A 19,220-nucleotide genomic window follows, 5' to 3' on the forward strand; every position below is an offset into this window, starting at 1 on the left:
TCCTCTACTCTTAAGTGCTATGGACATAAATGGAAGAGGTTCTCTGTCTGGTGCCATGCACAGAAGATCAACCCTCTATGGATTACTGCCCCTCAAGTGCTGCCGTACTTGCTGTCGCTGGTCAAGGCGGGGCTGGCGCATGCCTCCATCAAGATTCATCTGGCCGCTATCTCCCGCTATACCAGTACTCCGAGGCGGTCGTCGCTGTGGTCTCACCACCTGGTGAAGGAGTTAATGAAAGGACTGTTCCGTTCGTTCCAGCCGGTGAAGGCTCCGGCCCCAGCGTGGGAGCTCAATGTGGTGCTGACCAGGCTCATAGGTCCGCCATTCGAGCCTTTGCATTCGGCGCCTCTGAAATTCCAATTGTGGAACATCACCTCCGCACGAGTGGGAGAGATCCAGGCCCTCTCCTGTAAGCCTCGTACCTGACATTCCATGAGACTAGGGTAGTGCTGAGGACACACCCCACCTTCATGCCCAAGGTGTCATCGGACTTCCATCTCAACGAGCCTTTGGTGTTACCGGTTTTCTTCCCATCGCCGGCTGAGAGGACTTTGCAGTCGCTGGATGTGGCTAGAGCGTTGAAGTTCTACGTGGATCACACAGAGATTTCGGAAGACATCACAGCTGTTTGTGAACTTTGGCCCTGTGAACCAAGGGAAGGCCCCCTCTGAGGCTTCCATTTCCAGATGGCTCTCCGGCTGTATCACGCACTGTCACCAGTTGGCAAACCGACTGTTGCCTGGCCGTCCGAGAGCTCATTCAACCAGAGCAATCGTTGCTAGTACGGCATTCCTGTTTGGTGTGCCCCTGCTGGACATCTGAAGGGCTGCTAAGTGGAGGTCGACGCACATTTTCACGAAATTCTATTGTGTCGACCGGAATTCCACGGAGTCCAAAGTCGGCCAAGCAGTGCTGCGCAAAGTGTTCGCTTGAAGGCGAGCCTGGTGAGGAGGTAAGATGCTTAATGTTGACCCTTGCCACCACCCGTGGTTGTGCATGTGTGTACTGCTTTGTACTCTTGTGTTCATGAGCATGTGAATCCATGTCAGACCCCATGCTGGAGAAGGAACAAGTTACTTACCTGCAACTGTTGTTCTCCAGCATGGGTCTGGCATTGATTCACATGCGAACCCTCCCTCCAACCCCTCTATGGCTCTTCTCTTGTTCCTACTGCCACTTTGTGTGTTATCAAATCTGAAGATGGCTGCCAGAGGAGGGGCTTAGGTAGAGGGCAGTCATTGGCTGGGGGCAGTATGACCCAGAGACCAGTGATTGGTTATTAGTAGAAAGACAGTTCAGAAACTAAACCAACTGATTTATTTTTTTTCTTTACCGAGGATTCCCAGCCTGACTGGAAATATTCATGAGCATGTGAATCCATGCTGGAGAACAACAGTTACAGGTAAGTAACTTGTTCCTTTTAACGCAGAGGTAGCATGGGGGGGGGGGGGGCATAGAAAGTGCTAATATTTTTCATGGGTTCAGGGACGTTTTGTTGATGGGGGTGAGGTGGTCGTGGCTGGGTGGTGTAGATGCCTCGGATGATATGCACAGAGGCTTTGTTGAAATTAGTTTGCAGGCATTTACTCCCTCTGAAAACTGGAGAGACTTCGGCAGCACATCCTCACAACCACCTGGGTGTGCTGTGTGGCAGGAGCTGGAAGAAGGGGGAGCAGAGGACTGGAGACAGCCCCAGCAGGCCATGGGAGAGGCAAAATGTCTAGAGAGAAATCATTTTCATGCACTCAGCGCTGAGAAACATAACTATGTTTATGAAGAACAGGGACGATGCACTTCATTTTCTAGAGATACAGAATGAGTCTGCATAAGCCTGCTTCTCAGGAAACGGAGTCCAGTGGCTAAACTAATGAAGCCGGCGTCGGCAATGAGAACAAATTGTGACATTGTAGGAAAAATCTCTTTAGCTGAATTTGTTGCTGTAAAGTTATCGCTCCTCTTTGTGCTACGTCAACTCTGTATCAAACGCAAATACAAAAAATAACCTTCATACCCAATGTTCATGCTGGAAAAAATGGCTTTCCTGGGTAAACCAACCCAGACTGGAGGACAACTCGCATCACTCAGTGCACAGCCAATCAGGTGCTCCTTACATCAAAAACACTCACCCAATCCCCCACAAAACACTAGATGTACATTTACAGAGCCATTTGAAACCAAAACACTATTACACTACCTACTACTGAATGTGTAACATGACTTGAATGCTGCAATAAATATATTTTAAAGCATCAATCAAGTCAAATAACTTTTAAGTAACATTAACAGATGTGGCCACCATTGTGGAAGTAAAAATGGCTGACAAATTCACCACACAGTAGACATTCAGTCAAAGAGTGCAGAAAGAGATGTGGTTGGATTGAAAATGGGAGGAAAATCATATAGATTTCACTTAGCGATAGGCGTTAAATGGGTGGGACACATAGCCAAACTACATAAATGTATCCTCATATGTCACATCATTGAAAAGCATTACAAACCTACATTTTAAAGCCCCTATTTCAAGCTCTAATGTTAAAGCTATTATTTTCTTGACAATAGTTTCGGCTTTAAAGGTAGCCCATTAAGCACCACCTAATAGCCAAAACTAAAAAGATATTCATGATTACCAGGCATCCACTTTGCTAGACCCTTGCATTTCCACGCGTTTCTATGCATGCCCTAATAATCATCAGATGGTGGGAAGTGGATGTAGTAAGCACGAGCATTAATGCCACCAATGCTCTTTCTTATAAAGATGAGCAGCATGGTGGATACATAAACTCCAGAGCTACACCACATGCCTCAATGAGATGATACCTACATACACCTGAACCATTATGTTGCAGGTTTCTGCTATACAGGTGCATCATTACTAATATTAATTTTCCATCCGTCAATTCTTCTGTACCCCAGGGGACAACAGACACCCTATTACTATATCCCTCGGGTGCCTTAAGAACAACTTGTATACACTGGATATGAGCATGGATGGGTATACAACAAAACATACCTGCACCTCTCATTTAGCCAGAATGCCTTGTTGGTGCTACCCCATTACCACAGTACAGGGTCTGGTAGTCTGAATATGTACCTTGGTGATCCCCTCTTCCATGTTGTCACTATAGGACTTTTGCTTTTTTGTTTGGAATTTAAACTGTACCATAATGGTAAGAACTGTTCAGTGACGCCTGCACTGGGTCAGGCCACTGCACCACTGAGGTTTATTTTTTTTCTGCCCTTGTACCAGGCACAGCCTGTTCATTCGTTGGTTTTCTTGTGTGTACTTTTGGATCAAGCAGCATTTGTTGCACACTGTATGTTTTAAATAATTTGGGTAATGATACCACGTGCGAGCTACAGTCTGACATTATTGTATCGCACTCACTACATCGGTGCCTTTAATACGTTACTTTATCACAATGGGCCAGGCCCGAGGTTTACATACACACACCTACCATAGGCAAATAATCCTCTTTTTCTGGATCCTTAAACATCGTTTTTCCACTCTGCAAGATGGCGGTGAGCATTACATAACTTGAGCAGTCCATGTGCACACTGCGAGTACGAGTCGCAGCCATGGCAACGTTTCTTGTTTCCTAACTAAATGTTATATAACAAAAGGCCTCATCAGACTGTGGTTGCTATTCCAGCAGGGAACCTTGCTGATGCTGCGGCAAAGGTAAGCCGCACAGCACTAAACGGGGCACCCACACCCCCCTTGCCATCGTACAGCCTCTCTGTTTAGTTTACCCATACATCGGTTGTTTTTTGTTGCAGCGAGCGCCGCTCACCCCCCGCTGCATGCCAACAATTCTTTGCTTTGCAGACGAGACACAGCGCCCATTAATTTGGCGCTCTCACAATCCCCGGGGGAACGCCTGGCTGTGTCATTGCTTTTCACACCATCCATTGTGGATACATTTCCCTTTACTCCTACGCCCGTGCCCTTTCCTCCATACTTATGTGACATTCCTCCGTCCTATGGGACGGGACCGGAGCACTTTTTAAAAAGCATCACATTTTTCAAAAATGTGTCCTTCCTCTCTTTTTACGCGGGGTACCGCACACGACCGTAACCCCGCCCTTCTTAGCTCTGCCAAGCGCATCGCCCATCAGTCCTTTTCTCCGCTCGCTCGGGACTGGACGCACTTGTATCTTCAGAAGATTTTTTCCCTTCCAGTTCCTACTCTCTTGCTCTGGTTTGGCGGTCGCGTGGTAGTCCGTCTATGCCGTTTCAGCTATACTTTCCAAATTGTTCTTCTTGTCAGCGACGCTTCGCTAGGGCGGATCCCCATCCTCTGTGCTTAGGGTTTGGGTCTGGACCACCGGTGGGCTCCTGCTTTTATTGCGACTCCCTTTTGGTCCAGGCGCTTCAACGTCGTTTGGAGCGGTGGGAGGTGTTTCAACGTACTCTCCCGGTGCATTTTCAAACTTTCATCAACGAAAAAAAGAAATGCCCGGTGAGTTCTTTATTTTTTAGGGCTCCTCCAGCCCGGAAAACTTAGAAAAAAAAACGCAGCTAGTGCTTATTTTTTTAAAAAAATAAATAGCACTTACCGAGATTCAGCTGCAGCTTTCCTGCTCTGGTCTCCGGTCCCCGTCCTCCGCGTACAGCACTAATGAAGGGAAAGCCACCCAGCGGTAGCTTTTGTTTACTACAGCTGGCTGGCTTTTCCTTCATTAGTGCCGCAAAAGCAAAAGCCAGCACAGGAGGGCATCCATTTCACAAAATGGATGCGCCCATGTGCTTGCTTTTGCGAATTTTGAGCTTGAATAGCTCAAAATTTTACATAGGAAGTTTTAAAAAAAAGAATGCTCGTATTTTTTTTTTTATGTTGCCTATCTATTTTTTAAATACATTTTTTTACTAGACCATGCCTTTAAGAACAATATTACGTAGCTTAGCAGCTGACAACCTACCAATTCTATTGAGACCAATACGGTTCACACATCAAGTCGCCCAGACAAGTGCCTTGAGAATGACCTCTTGGTCGAAACACTTGTCGGCTGAGCACACCATGATTAAATCAAGACTTTAAGAAGACTTGCATTGAACATTGCAATTTATTTCAATCATAGTATCATTTGTGACTATTTAAGAAGGCATTGTGCGAATCCCCTATAGCCAACCTAATCCTTTGCTACCACCTATATATGGCCCCATACAATTTTGTCTTCCAGAGACCAGTATGCAACTAACCTGTCTAGAAGCAGGGGCTCCAATCCAGGATTCTCCCAGCCGGAAGATTCAAGGTTTTTTCACCCCCTTTTACCTAACTTCACCATACTGGTCTCTATCTCTTCTTCCACAAGGAGGTACATTTTTGCTTTGTATTTCACCTTGCAGACCACTTTATCACATGTTGTCCATCCCCACTCAAGTGACGCTATGAGATTTGATCACCTGCGTACAATAAGTTGAAAATGGTTTTCAGGCTTCCCAGGTCACTCCTAATATTGGTTCTCCCATACAATTCTTTTAGAACCTTTATGTATATTTTTTCTGTTACATCAGCAATCATATTCTATAGTAATTACACTGTTTTGGTATTCCCATTCTAGGGGTCCAACAGTCCAATGGTCCAGAAGAAGGCGTAGTCAATCATAAATTGCCGAAACGTCCTGGGGAAGGACAGAAACCCAGCTACTCAACCCTTTCCCCTTCATGTACTGATAATTAGTGACGTCGACCAAAAAGTGGTCGGTCCGGTGGTCTTCACACTTAGCATGAATCCAAATTTTGACACTGACACACAATTCCTCCTATATTAAGGAATATAAGGAGTACAGAGCCATACAAACAAGTAGAAGTAGCTGATACAACTCAAAGTATGGACCCATAGATAGATACATGGACCAGGTGATACACTAAAGATTACTAATGTTTACATGTGATGCTTTGTGCACCGATTGAAAAAGCTTGTAAGTGAATGCCTATCTGTCTAATCATTTAGTGTGTATTTTGCATAGTTCAGGAGTGTTTCCTGTTCGTATTGGTTTTAGGATTTTATATAGGAACGACATTTTTTTCTGTTTCCGCCAACATTTTTTTTTTAATGTTTATCACTACACATATAAACAAAAATGAGAAAAGTATGTCCCTCCCATCTGAAAAAATATGATAAAATATGGAATAAAGAAAATGTCAAAGGTGGGCAAATAAAACCCCCCCTTAACATGTGTTTCTATAAAAGCTGAAGCGATTATGCTTTCTTGGTTGATGAGTTGATAATTGAGACATTCACTGCGAACCTTGAAGGAATGCACAGAATGTGCAAAATAAATGTCTCTATTAGGACACCCCTCTTTTAAATACTAATTGATTGCAAACTATATGGATACACTGTCTGTGCCCACTGCTCTAAACCCCACCTGCCAGATTTCCAAGAGGTAAACAAGGAAGGTAGGAAGTAAGATACGGTTGACTGTCTCCTTGTATTTGTGTGAAAACAAACGAATCTTTTAAAAATGAACAGCATGAAAAACGTATCGTAACACTAAACACACCACCTCGGAAATATCTCTAGCAAACCACCACAAAGGGAGAAGAAAAGCTAATTTCAATAGTTGATTAAAAGGCTTTTGAGAGGGACATAGCTCGACATGTTGTCCAATTGTTATAGCTGTAGTGAAATACTAAAAATAGAGGACGGACAAACTTGGAACAATACAGACGTTTGGTCCCCCCTTCACTGGGCTCCTGCTTGATGCGATGCGTGGTTGCCATGGCGCCACTGAGACGCGCAGTGAATTCAACACCAGAAACGAAATATATTTTTCAAACGCATCCTCCTCCCCCACCAACTGCTGGAGAGAATGGAGGCCAAAAAAGCTGCGCCGTCTAAAATGAAGCAATCTCTACGAGCAACGGGCCGAACTTCTCCAAGAGCAGACTCCAGGAAAACGGTTTTTCACGTTTGATTTTCATTGTAGGCCGAAGACGGTAGTGAGTAGGAAAAGAAAACCGAGCAATATTAGGTCACCCTCATTTTTCGTACGCAGTAAGGTGGATTTGAAAATAAAGTATGTAATCTAATTGGTGATGAAAAACCAAGGAGAATAGTATTTCTAACATATGACTTGCGCACATTATGCACAACGGGGTCAGCATGCAGTCGTCTTGCTAGCAGCCTCGCTAAAATATATCACTCATGATATGCTAAACTTGTTTTGAATACACACCTTTTTGTTAGCACTCTAAATGCACGTGTGCTTACCAAAGGCTGGAGGGAACCTACTGAACGCATCTTGCCCTCACTGATTCCAAGGTTCAGATGGGAAGAAGCCGGGCCAGCTGTATAAAAAATGCGGCTTCTAGGGATGGATATTAGAGGTGTAGTGATTCATTTGTCTACATAGGCAAATAGTTTACAATTTGAAAGCATTGAATCCCGTTTTTCTTTTCATCTTGAATAACCAAGTCTATAGTCTAAAACTGAAGCTATGTAATCAAAGAACACAGTTCCCTGTACGAGCATTTTGCATGCGAATCTACATCAAATGTTGCTTTGGCAAAATGTACCCCCCCCCCCCAGCTAATTAACTTATATTCTTGGGGATTCTACAGGTTGGATAACTGTTCTGGTGTACACTCTTTTCAGTTCCACTACTTTTCAAGATTTAGGTGCAGCACCTGTGAGAGCCTTCTAGTGGACTTGCGGGAGGCTCTCATTCACAAACGGGAATTATACAAGCCCCGACAGGGCCATAAAGTATGCAGACACCAGGGGGTCAGTTACACGTCTTTATTCAATCTTGACAAGTGGCCAACTGCCAAACTGTCTGACCCGTGACCGCTTGGTTCCCGCCCCCTTCCCTAGCCCAACATTTCTTTTCATAACATTTGGCCCAAACTGAGGGCCAGCCATATAACGATGTAGGAAGGTCACAAGAGTCTGCTCCAGGAGTCACGTTACGACGTGACAGCACCAGGCTCAGAACCTGTGAAAACCTTATGTTCGAGGAGCAGCTATGTTATGGTGTACATATATAAACATTGCTGTGGGTCGTTGTTTCCAGATAAAAACCCTACTAATGCTTATTTTGGGGGGTGTTGGAAGGTTGGGAAGGAGTGATTCTGTTGCATTTGTTTAAAAAGACCTTCCGCTACCACTTCTTAGTACCACTGTGAAGGGCAAGGGTAGCTGTTTAGGTGTGCGTTTATGTAAGATTATGTAGGAACCTCGCCCTTGACAAGCGTGCAAGAATTCTTGCCTCCAACAGTTGTTGGTTCCTCAGTGAAGTGGCCAGTGGAGTCAGATGCAATTTTCTTGTGAGGTGAGATATTAGACTTTCCCCTCAACAGAATTAAAGGCTCCATGCAGATTAAATATATTTGGGGTCTGGCTAGGGAAGGTCTTGCTGTGTCCAGGTCGAATAATCTATTTTATATCCTAATAAACAAATCTGCCTCCAAGCCTGCAGCCATGATTCCTGATCTCTGCAGCATGTAGTCCCACAAGGCCTTTGTGTGGCATGAGGTTTCACTGAGGTCCCCAGACAACACCTCTCATGCTTCCTGCCCTAGTTCTTTTTAGCCATTTCTTAGGGTTGGAGGACCAACTGTAACAGGCGTTGTTTACATTGAACTTCACCACGGAAACAGCCTACCACCTTTTTCTTTCCATACTATTATGGGTACAAGTCCCCATCCTATGTAGGGGCTGAAGGTAGATCGTTTACCTAGTTTAGGAGGGACTAATGTAACAGTTTTTAGAACATGGCACACTCCAGCCAGGGACTTCTTCCACTGACAATGAATGTGGCGCAGTAACATAATGCCGTTCTGGAGATCTATTGCCACACTTCTAGGCAATCAGATGAAATGCACGAGGAGGGCTGTGTTTCAATGGAATGCATAACTTTGGAGTGTTTAAATGGAGAAAATGAACAAATTGCAATGCCATCTTGACTGCTGGGTGCAGCTTTTATTCTTCATATGGCTGAACAGCAAATGTAGCCGTTCTGAATGCAGGTCACTTTTCTTATGATTTAAATAAAATAAGGCAAATGCAGCCATTCTTTGGGTAGCCGTGTTTGAAGCTCACTGCACATGTGCCAAGCAGACAAAAGCACAGACGTCGTTGTGGCCTTGTTTAAATGCAGTTTTTGGTTGAAGGGTTTTCTGCTTTGGACTTGTAAATGTACCCCACACTAATATGGTCTTTGCTGTTCTAAACTTTAACTTCCTCATAAGGCGAGTTGTATTCTGCAGTGAAAACACTCATTGCCGAATAATATATTGTAGAATGAGTGGGTGATGTTAATTAATCAGCTGCATAATTATAAATCAAAGGCAACTCCATAAAGGGTTGCCTGGTGGTTGGGAAGGGCTGACGGGTGTGGGCGGGCACACATGCACATTATTTGGTTAGCCTTTAAATTTAAATATGCCGGAGATGGTGTTTCTAATTTTGAGAATTACTTTGTTAAGGATAGGTATGGTGTTTGAACAGGAAGGGTTTTCTTGTTTTTTAGTCTTCTGTTGACTAAAATCAGTGGTTTTCTGAAGTCGTACACCCCTATATATTTGTTACACCATTGTAATGTGCTGATTTGCTCAGCGGTGTAACTTAACAAGGCCTTATGAAAGGAGGAGCCAAGGAAGCCACTACATTTTCGGTTCTGATTCAGGATACAAATTTAGTGATTTGTGGATGGCATACAACTTCTCAACCACTCACACTACTGTTCATCTGTCTCCAAAGTTTAAGCTTATATCGCAGGCCTACGAAGTCCTGTCTGACCCGAAGAAGCGAGACCTCTATGACCAGGGCGGGGAGCAGGCTATTAAAGAAGGAGGCATTGGTGGAGGCGGCTTCTCCGCACCGATGGATATCTTCGATATGTTCTTTGGTGGTGGAAGTCGGATGCATAGAGAAAAACGAGGTATGTCGTTTCAGACTAACCAATAGGTACAAGTGGCTAATCAGTGAGGACCTATTTGGTTCAAGTTCAAAAGTACCTTTGTGTGGATAAAATATGTATATCTATAAAAAACAATACATCCATATTTGGTGTTTTTATTTTGTGCTGCATACCGGAAAATCCAGTTTCAGAGTGCTTGCTAATAAGTGTTGGGCACATTTGTGATGCTCAGTTTGCAACCTTGGCAGGATTAAGGCCTGATAATGGGACAGGCGAACATGTAACTCTTGTGGCAGCTCCTCATCTGAGATGAGTGCTACATGTACAACTGTTCGCTCCTACCCAGACCCCCTCCTCCCAGGTAACAACTGAATAGCCAGTGACTGCGGTTTTATGGTCTAACCTGCTAATTGCACGAACTGCCCAAAACAGTGGTATGGATTAGGTATTGGTTTGAATTTAGGTTTGCCAATATTTAATAGTTTGATTTTCTTTATTACTCAGCCAGGGAGTTCTTGTATCCTTTTGATTTTTATAATTTACATATGTGGGATCAGAATATGTGTATATGGGAACTAAAGCACTCGTTGGTGTTTGACATCAGCTGTAGAGCAGGAACAAACTATGGGGAACTGGAAGCTAATATTTGACATGTGCAAATTTAACTTCGAAGGGATTGTGTCCTCCGACGTATTCCTCATCTTAGATATCTCCTTCCAGCTCTGCTGGCCTCGGAAAATTTTTCTCTAGAGGGCGCTGCGCGTCGACATCCTCCGAGTCGATGTCCCTCGACAGCCGCCGTATCGACGTCGACGTCATCCTGCCTATAAAGGCCGCGCGCAGCGTCCGTTGTTCAGTTCCGTTTTTCCGCGCTTACTCAGTGCCTCGGTATACCGTTGCTCAGTTTTGTCAGGTTAAACCTATTTACCTCGAGTTATTCGATCCGTACTCGATGGCTTCTTCGTCGGAACCGACAACTCCTCGATCCGGCTTCAAAAAATGCCGAGATTGTGGGAAAAAGATGTCGCTGACTGACCCTCACAGAGTTTGTCTGTGGTGTTTGGGAGCTGAACACCATTGTTCGGAGTGCGAGGACTGTATGTCCATGACAGCTAAGGCCCTGAAGGAGCGTAGGGGGAAGCTGGAGAAAGCTTCTTCTTCGTCGACGAAGTCGAGACATTCGTCTCCTCGTCACCATTCGCGCTCCAGGTCTCGGAGTGGGTCCCATCACTCCTCGAGATCGAAGCACTCGAAGAGGAGACGTCGAAGATCCCCTTCTCCGTCTTGCTCTTCCTCTGTTTCGCCAAAGAGAATCCCTTGCCCCACGAAACATAGTTCCCGGGCTGAATGGGAGGAATTCCGCAAAAATATGATGAGCGTCTTCGAGAAAGCAGCCTCGACCCCCTCGAAGACTGCCGAGAGCGATGCTCTGGTCGAAAGACCCGAAGGTCAAAAACACTGCGAGTCGCAGTACCCGGCGAAGGAAACCTCTCGAGCGCGTCTCGAACCCTCGAGTAGGACTATGACCTCCAAACCTTCCTCGAAGGTTCAGTCGACGCCGAGGTCGGTGTCTTCGACGCCGTTGTCGAAGGGACCTTCGACACACGGGTCTGTCGACTCGACGCCAGCTTCGACACCGGCGTCGACGCCAAGAAAAGTCACGGTTACGACACACCCAGTGACTATCCCCAGGTCCTCGATGACGATGGCTTCGAGATTGTCGAGCAGAATCCCAATTCTGTCGAGGTCATCGAGGCCTCTGCCTTTGTTTTCGACGCCACGCTCGAAGCCTTCGACGTCGGCGTCGACGACATCAACGTTTTCGAGGCCGATTATGACAGGTTCGGCACCCTCTGCCTTGGAAATGGGGTTTACACCCTTTATGAGTTCAGAACAATTGAGAACTATGTCCTCAATTATGGAAGAGGGTGAATTGTCTGAACAGGAAGACACATTTGAGTTGCAGGGACCTGCAACCCCAATTAGAGAGGAATTTTCCTCTGAAGAACGCAGGTTAAAGGATCTTCATGATTCCTTACATGAGGCAAGTGGGTTAGACACTTCCCCTGAGGTGGAGTTTGCTAGGCCAGACCCGGGGGAGCATGCTGAAACCCCCTATAGAGCCTTAATGGCCAGGATCACAGAGTTTATGGGGTGGTCTGCACCTTCACAATCTTTCCAACAAGATGACCTAACGGATATTCTTGACAAAGACCCACAGGAGGATCCTGTGGTGCCTTTTCATAAAGCTCTTCAGAGGAAGATTATGACGAACTGGGAAACCCCAGATGTCGTCCCGGCAGTAAATAAAAAAACTGTCTACAAAATACAGGGTATCCTCTACAGACCCAGAGTTTTTGTCAAAACACCCATCCCCAGAAAGTCTGGTGGTACAGGCAGCATCTTCTAGCGATGTCAAGACTGCTTATTCTACCGTCCCACAGGACAGGGGCGATAAAAAAATATGATGCTATGGCAAAGAAAGTTTTTTTCGGCATGTAGCATGGCGTTAAAATCTGTTAATGCTACTTGCACCCTTGCTAGATTCAGCATACACTTTGGGAGTGTGCTTCTACAGCGGCTGACTGCATCCCGGAGGGAGAAGAAAGGGAGGCGTTCCTGAATATCATTCAGGACGGTAAAGACGCTATGTGCGAATCCCTCCAGACGGGCATTGATTCGGCTGACAGTATCAGCAGAGCAATGGCGGCAAGTACAACAACCAGGAGATTCGCTTGGTTGAGAAAGTCTGGTTTTGCCCCAGATGTGCAAGCCAGGCTCTTGAACATGCCATTCGATGGCTCTTCTTTGTTCGGGAAAAAGGCGAATGACAGTTTAGAGAAACTGCAAACTTCAAAAGCAGCAGCAAAATCCCTAGGCGCTGCAATCCGTCAGACACGTTTTCGTCCCACAGGAACCTCTGCGAGGGGCAAGTCCTTTCACTTCTACTCCGCATTCGGAAGAGGTAGAGGATGACCGGCTCAAAGGGGACAAAGACGAACTACCCGAGGTGGACGGGGTAGATATTCAAAAGCCGCAGCAACAGCAGGTGCCTCTTTACCATCGGCATCTGCATCAGCCGCCCCAAAACCACTCTGAGGACTTCCCTCACAGGACACCTGTAGGAGGCAGGTTGACTCAACATCTGGCGGTATGGCAGGCTATCACGTCAGATGCTTGGGCATTGGAAACAGTTGCCCAAGGTTACTGCCTGCCTTTCCTACGCATACCTCAGAGTCATCCACCGGGGATCAGCTCTCAGAAAGCTCCAGATCCGCTCCTCTTGCAGGAAATTTTGGACCTGCTAGAGAAAGGTGCCATAGAACCGGTACCTGTAGCGGAGAGGAACAAGGGCTGGTACTCCCCTTACTTTCTCATTCCAAAGAAAGACGGAGGACTTAGACCCATCTTGGACTTGCGAGAATTGAACAAATTCCTCAGGAAAGACAAATTCAAGATGGTCACTCTTTCTCAGATCCTCCAGGCCCTTCAGTTCCAGGACTGGTTGGTATCTCTGGACCTTCAGGACGCTTATTTCCATGTGCCTATCCATCTCAAACACAGGAAATACCTGAGGTTCGCAATTGGCAACTCTCACTATCAATTTCGAGTGCTGCTATTTGGGCTGACCTCCGCCCCGAGGGTCTTCACCAAGTTATGGTCGGTAGTGGCGGCAAGTCTAAGGAGGGAAGGGATTCACGTCTACCCCTACCTGGACGATTGGTTGATCAGGGCTGTTTCTTCGGAACAAGCTCAGATCCAGCTAAATCACTTGTGCCACTCCCTTCACAAACTGGGCTTCTCCCTCAATTTAAAGAGGTCACAAATGATACCATCGCAGAGACTCCAGTTCATAGGAGTGATCCTGGACACTTCCCTGGGAAAAGCCTCGCCACCAGAGGTGAGGGCTCAAGATATTCTACAGATGGTTACCAAGTTCCAAGATGCCCAACGTCTCCCAGCCTTCGACTTTTTGAGGTTGTTAGGCCTCATGGCATCCTGCATTTTCCTGCATTTTCCTAGTGCCAGAGGCTCGCCTGAGAATGAGATCCCTCCAGTGGGCACTGAGGACTCAGTGGTCATAATTCTTAGGGAGAATGACAGATCTTCTTCAGGTTCCCGACAGGGTGGCTCGAGACCTTCAGTGGTGGGCCTGTCAGGAGAACATTCTGAAAGGAGAACATTTTTGGCAACCCTGGCCCTAGATAACAGTAGTCACGGATGCCTCACTCACGGGGTGGGGAGCCCACGCCAACGACTTGACCATCAGCGGTCGTTGGTCTCCATCGGAGTCCAGACTACATATCAACCTGTTAGAGCTGAGAGACATCAGACTTGCGCTGAAGGCGTTCCTGCCAGCTGTACAAGGGAAAAACGTCCTGATAATGACAGACAACACGGTGGCCATGCATTACCTCAACAAAAGAGGAGGCGTAGGATCACTACCCCTGTGCAGAGAGGCGATGCAGCTCTGGTTTTGGGCAATCCAAGAAGGAATCTCTCTATCGGCTGTTCACCTAGCCGGAGAGAAGAACTTGACAGCGGACGCTCTGAGCAGGCAGAGCACAGTCTCCCACGAGTGGGAGCTAGCTCTGGAAGTCCTTCAAGAGATCTTCGCCCTTTGGGGAACCCCTCAGGTGGATCTGTTCGCCACCAGCCTCAACAGGAAATGCGATCTGTTCTGCTCAAGGGAATTTCCCCCGAGAGGAGCTCTGGGAGACGCGTTCATAGTGGACTGGGAGTTTCCGCTTCTGTACGCGTTCCCACCGGTCCCTGTCATTCCTCAAATGATCAGGAGGTTGAGAAGATTCCGGAGGACCATGATCCTAATTGCCCTGGATTGGGCCAGGAGAACGTGGTACCCGGACCTTCTAGACTTGTCCATCTGCCCTCCAATTCGACTTCCACTCAGAGAGAATCTACTCTCAGAGAAGGAAGGTCAGGTTCTCCATCCAGGCATCAAAACCCTCAACCTTCACGCTTGGCTTCTGAAAGGCTGAGGTACAGGGATTGGGACCTCCCTGATGATGTTATGGAGGTGTTGCTTTCGGCAAGGAGGCCAGCAACAAAGTCTTTATACCGCTGCCGTTGGAACAGATTTTGCAGCTGGTGTAGAGAACAGAATACCGACCCTTTTTCATGTGGTACACCAATGGTTTTGTCCTTCCTACTATACTTGGCGAATTCAGGCCTTCAAGTTGGCACCATTAAGGGCTATCTCGCAGCGCTATCCATCTTTAAGCGCACTGCGGAAGAACCATCCTATTTCAAGTTACCCTTGGTAATACAGTTTCTAAAGGGGTTAACCAATATTTATCCCCCAAGAACATTCCAAGTTCCCCTATGGGATTTAAACTTAGTCCTAACTTTCCTGATGGGCACACCTTTCGAACCACTCCATTCTTGTTCGTTAAGATTCCTTACCCTTAAAACTGTTTTTTATTAATAGCACTTACATCTGCTAGAAGGGTGAGCGAATTTCAAGCTCTTTCTTGTAAACCCCCTCACACAATCTTTCACAAAGACAAAGTTGTCCTGCAAGTGAAGCCTAATTTCCTCCCAAAGGTGGTTTCTGAATTCCATATCACTCAGAAGATTACCCTACCATCTTTCTATCCTCCTCCTCATCCGGGGAAAGAGGAAGAGAGGTTACACAGGCTAGACCCTAGAAGGGCTTTAAGTTTTTACATCAGTAGACTAGCCAGGAGAAGACAGGCAGACAAGCTGTTTGTAGGTTACACGGGTCACAAGCTGGGGTTACCAATAACTAAGCAGACCATTTCCAGATGGATCATTCTAGCCATTCTGGAATGTTATAAACTGACAGGGAAAGAGCCCCCTCAAAACCTTAGGGCTCATTCGACCGGAGGTATTGCAGCTTCATCGGCCCTCAAAAGAGGTGTGCCGGTTAAAGACATCTGCGCGGCCGCTACATGGGCGTCTGTCCATATCTTTACACGATTTTACAACTTGGATTCCTCCTCCAGTCAAGAGACTAGGTTTGGAAGGGCTGTACTGCATTCTATTCATCAATAGAAGACAGCGTGAAGTCAGTACTCCCTCCTCCAATAATAGAATACTGCTGTGGAAGCCTATCTAAGATGAGGAATACGTCGGAGGACACAATCCCTTCGAAGAACAAGTTACTTCTTACCTTGTAACGTTCTTTCTACGGGCTGTTCCTCCGACATATTCCTCATCGACCCTCCCATCCATCCCCGCATTTCTGCTTCAATTGCTGTTGCAGCTTACGCTCCTTCAGGGTGATTATTCTTGTCCAGAAAGAATTATTGTGGGCTACAAAACGGAACTGAGCAACGACGCTGCACGCGGCCTTTATAGGCAGGATGACGTCGACGTCGATACGGCGGCTGTTGAGGGACATCGACTCGGAGGACGTCGACGCGCAGCGCCCTCTAGAGAAAAATTTTCCGAGGCCAGCAGAGCTGGAAGGAGATATCTAAGATGAGGAATACGTCGGAGGAACATCCCGTCGAAAGAACGTTACAAGGTAAGAAGTAACTTGTTCTTCTACGTGGGAAGTAAACTGTAACCTTTTGTCCGTTACACATGGAACTTTGTCATGTTTTTAATGTTTTCTGAGACCTGTTCAGAAACTCGGTTAATACCAGTTAGCATTGTGTTTATGGCTGTAGTTGAAATAGCTTCTAGCAATTTCAATGACTGCATATGATCTGACCCTCTAATCTGCAGTCAATTCATGGATGGACCTTTAGCTTTGCCACAAAGTTTTTCACTTACTGTATCCGAGTCCGCCATAATTTAACAAACCATCTTTTCTGCAAAACTGGGCTTTTAATAGTCTTGGCTGATGGTTAGCCAAACCTAATTTATTCGAGAAAAAGAACTCTGGCATGCCTAAAATGATAGCAGACAGTGCACTGGATTTCATTGGTTTTTCAGTGTCTCCTCCATAAAAGTGTGTATGGCAAGGCAGAACAAGGGAGCCACCCATTTTCATTCTTTGGTGGCTGGCAAACTGCCTTTGCCGAGTGATTCAGCTATCTGTTAGCATGAAGGGCTCGCATTCAGCAAGACTACGTTCCACCAGTGAAGAGGCAGGAGCGGCCCCGTGCTGCTCCTTTGGACCCTCCTGTTTGTGGATCTGACCATTCTAAAATGCCTTTAGTGCCTTTCACCCGGGTTATGGATAGACTAACATTGAAACGTTTAATCACCTTACCGCACCCCATGGACCTAGCCTTAGTCACCTGGATGACTTGCCTGTTTTGGGGTTCATTCTCTGCCGAGATGGCCAGACTGGCACAGGGAATAATCAGTCAAAACAACGTATCCCAGAATGCCACTGAGGAGAATTAAAGTAGGGGCTTCATAGCACAATGGGGAACTGCCAATGCAATAGGATCTCAAAACAGAACGCTGGTACTATGATGGGTACTAGGATAGGACAGTCAGGGAAGGACTGGGGCTCATGAGAGGCTGCAGTGGTCGAAGTGGGCGGGAGCGGTGCTCCTCCTTCTTTTTAATTAAGTTTTACTGTTCCTATACTTTAATTTTAAAAAAGAAACTGTTCCGGAATGGTTTTGTTTTAAAATAAAAGTGTAGGGCGAAGTTGAAACTTGCACTTTCAGTACACTGCGCAGGACGTTTCCTTAAAGATCAGGCACATGTGTTTTGGGGTTTGTATTGTGCATGGGAGGGGGCGTGGTGATGGGGTTTGTGGGGACCAGAGGCAGGCCTGTAGGGAACATAGTTCCACTACTTCTTTTCGTACACTTCGATCACTGAGAGGCTGGAAGTGCCACCTCCGCACTGTTCAACTTGCCTGCATTCTGTCCATCCAATCAGCCTATTGGACCTGAGCTGCAGAGTGAAAACTGCAGAGGCTAAAGTGAGGGCTGGATTTATAAAAAGATACCCTTTACTATTTTGTAATTTTTAATGTTTTCCCTTCACCTTCTTCTGCCCCTCTACTTTAGCCCTGTTATTTTAAGACTGCAGAGTTCTCTCAACTTTGCACAGCCGGTGATCCTTTGTTGATTAATTAACTTGCTGATAAACTGATCAACTAGAAAGGATGTTGGTTCTTAAAAAAAGGAAACCGAAAACACACAAAAAAAGGAAACCGAAAACACGGCCAGAACCTCTTTTGTGACATGTCTCTATTTTAAGAAGAGCTCACAATATGCTTAAAAAAAATAAATCGGGATACATTGGCTTTGTTTTGCAGTGGACACTTTATATTCATCTAAAATGCTCAAAAACATTTACTCAAAACACGTTACTACCTTTTGTCAAAAGGCACTAAATAGTGTGCAGTGTTATCTGGGCCACAGCCCTCTGCAGCGCACCGCTCCGAATTGCAGGAAGCAATGTATTGTCACTGCCTCTTAACCCTCCCCCCTAAAACGTTTGCATTTGTAGCAGCATTCTATAAACTAGCATGAACTACAGTAGGCGTCACGATCAAAATAGAGAGAACGCCCAGTGCGTTAATGCCACAGCGTTGTTTCTGCTTCCTCTCTTCCACTTGCCAATGTGATTTAATACGTGGATGTGGAAATATGGATAACGACCCTGGGCACTTTGCGTTGCAATCTAAATATCCACTGAGAACAAGAGATCACTTTTTATGTTACACTTCCGTTTCTAAGCGCTTAAAACTAGCCAATGTATTGGTGCGGAATGTATCCACCTCAGAAGGATATAAGGCTGCGTTTACCTAGCTGCAGACCGGACTTCTGACCTGCAAGGTGACCACATGATTTGGTAGTGATTAAACTTGCTGAGCCATCTTCCTGACTTGCATCTCAATCGAAACATATGAAGGAAGGCATGTGATAAAGTGACAGTGGCACGCTACATCCACAATCATTAGACCCAAAACTGTTGGCTTTGCCTCCTTTCATACTAGGAGTTGGGTACTAATACCTGTGCATTAGTATTGATGTTTGTGTGTAATCACTTTCGTCATGCACTGGCCTTTATTCCCAAATTGGGGGCAGGGAGGAGTGAATTGTGTGGCTTCAGATTAAACATTGTGTACCTTCGCTACATGCCAACTAGAGTTTTGCACGATTTTCCCCAAAAGCTATTGACGAATGCCACGGGACACCTGCTGACTTAGACACATGTTTTGGACATTTCCTCTGGTTAGCTCCTTTTGCTCAGTAGTGGTGTCCACACTGTGAGAGATCACTTGGGTGCAGGTGCGTTATAAATGCTACATCATATCATATCACTGACATCCCACTAAACCCTAGTCCTAATCAAGTATTTGCTGTGAGACATTGGTAAGGTATCTATAATTGCATGTCGATTCTTCAATTTGGCATATCTCATGGATAAAAAATGTATCCTGAAATACT

General features: G+C 45.9%; 1 protein-coding gene across 2 annotated transcripts in view; it reads left to right on the forward strand.

Moving 5' to 3' along the window:
- LOC138580874 (dnaJ homolog subfamily A member 4-like) overlaps window positions 1–19,220 on the forward strand; it is a 325,024-nt gene that overhangs the window by 163,805 nt on the left and 141,999 nt on the right. The window contains exons 1-2 of one of the 2 annotated variants that reach the window (XM_069651763.1): window positions 6,718–6,909; window positions 9,711–9,891. In XM_069651763.1, coding sequence (XP_069507864.1) covers window positions 6,820–6,909; window positions 9,711–9,891 — 271 coding nt within the window. In that variant the 5' untranslated portion in view covers window positions 6,718–6,819. Of the gene's footprint in view, window positions 1–6,717; window positions 6,910–9,710; window positions 9,892–19,220 lie in introns of those variants that run through there. The other variant, XM_069651762.1, reaches the window with a different exon arrangement.

Source organism: Ambystoma mexicanum, chromosome 3p, assembly GCF_040938575.1.
Source record: "Ambystoma mexicanum isolate Mex_15411 chromosome 3p, UKY_AmexF1_1, whole genome shotgun sequence".
NCBI lineage: Eukaryota > Metazoa > Chordata > Amphibia > Caudata > Ambystomatidae > Ambystoma > Ambystoma mexicanum.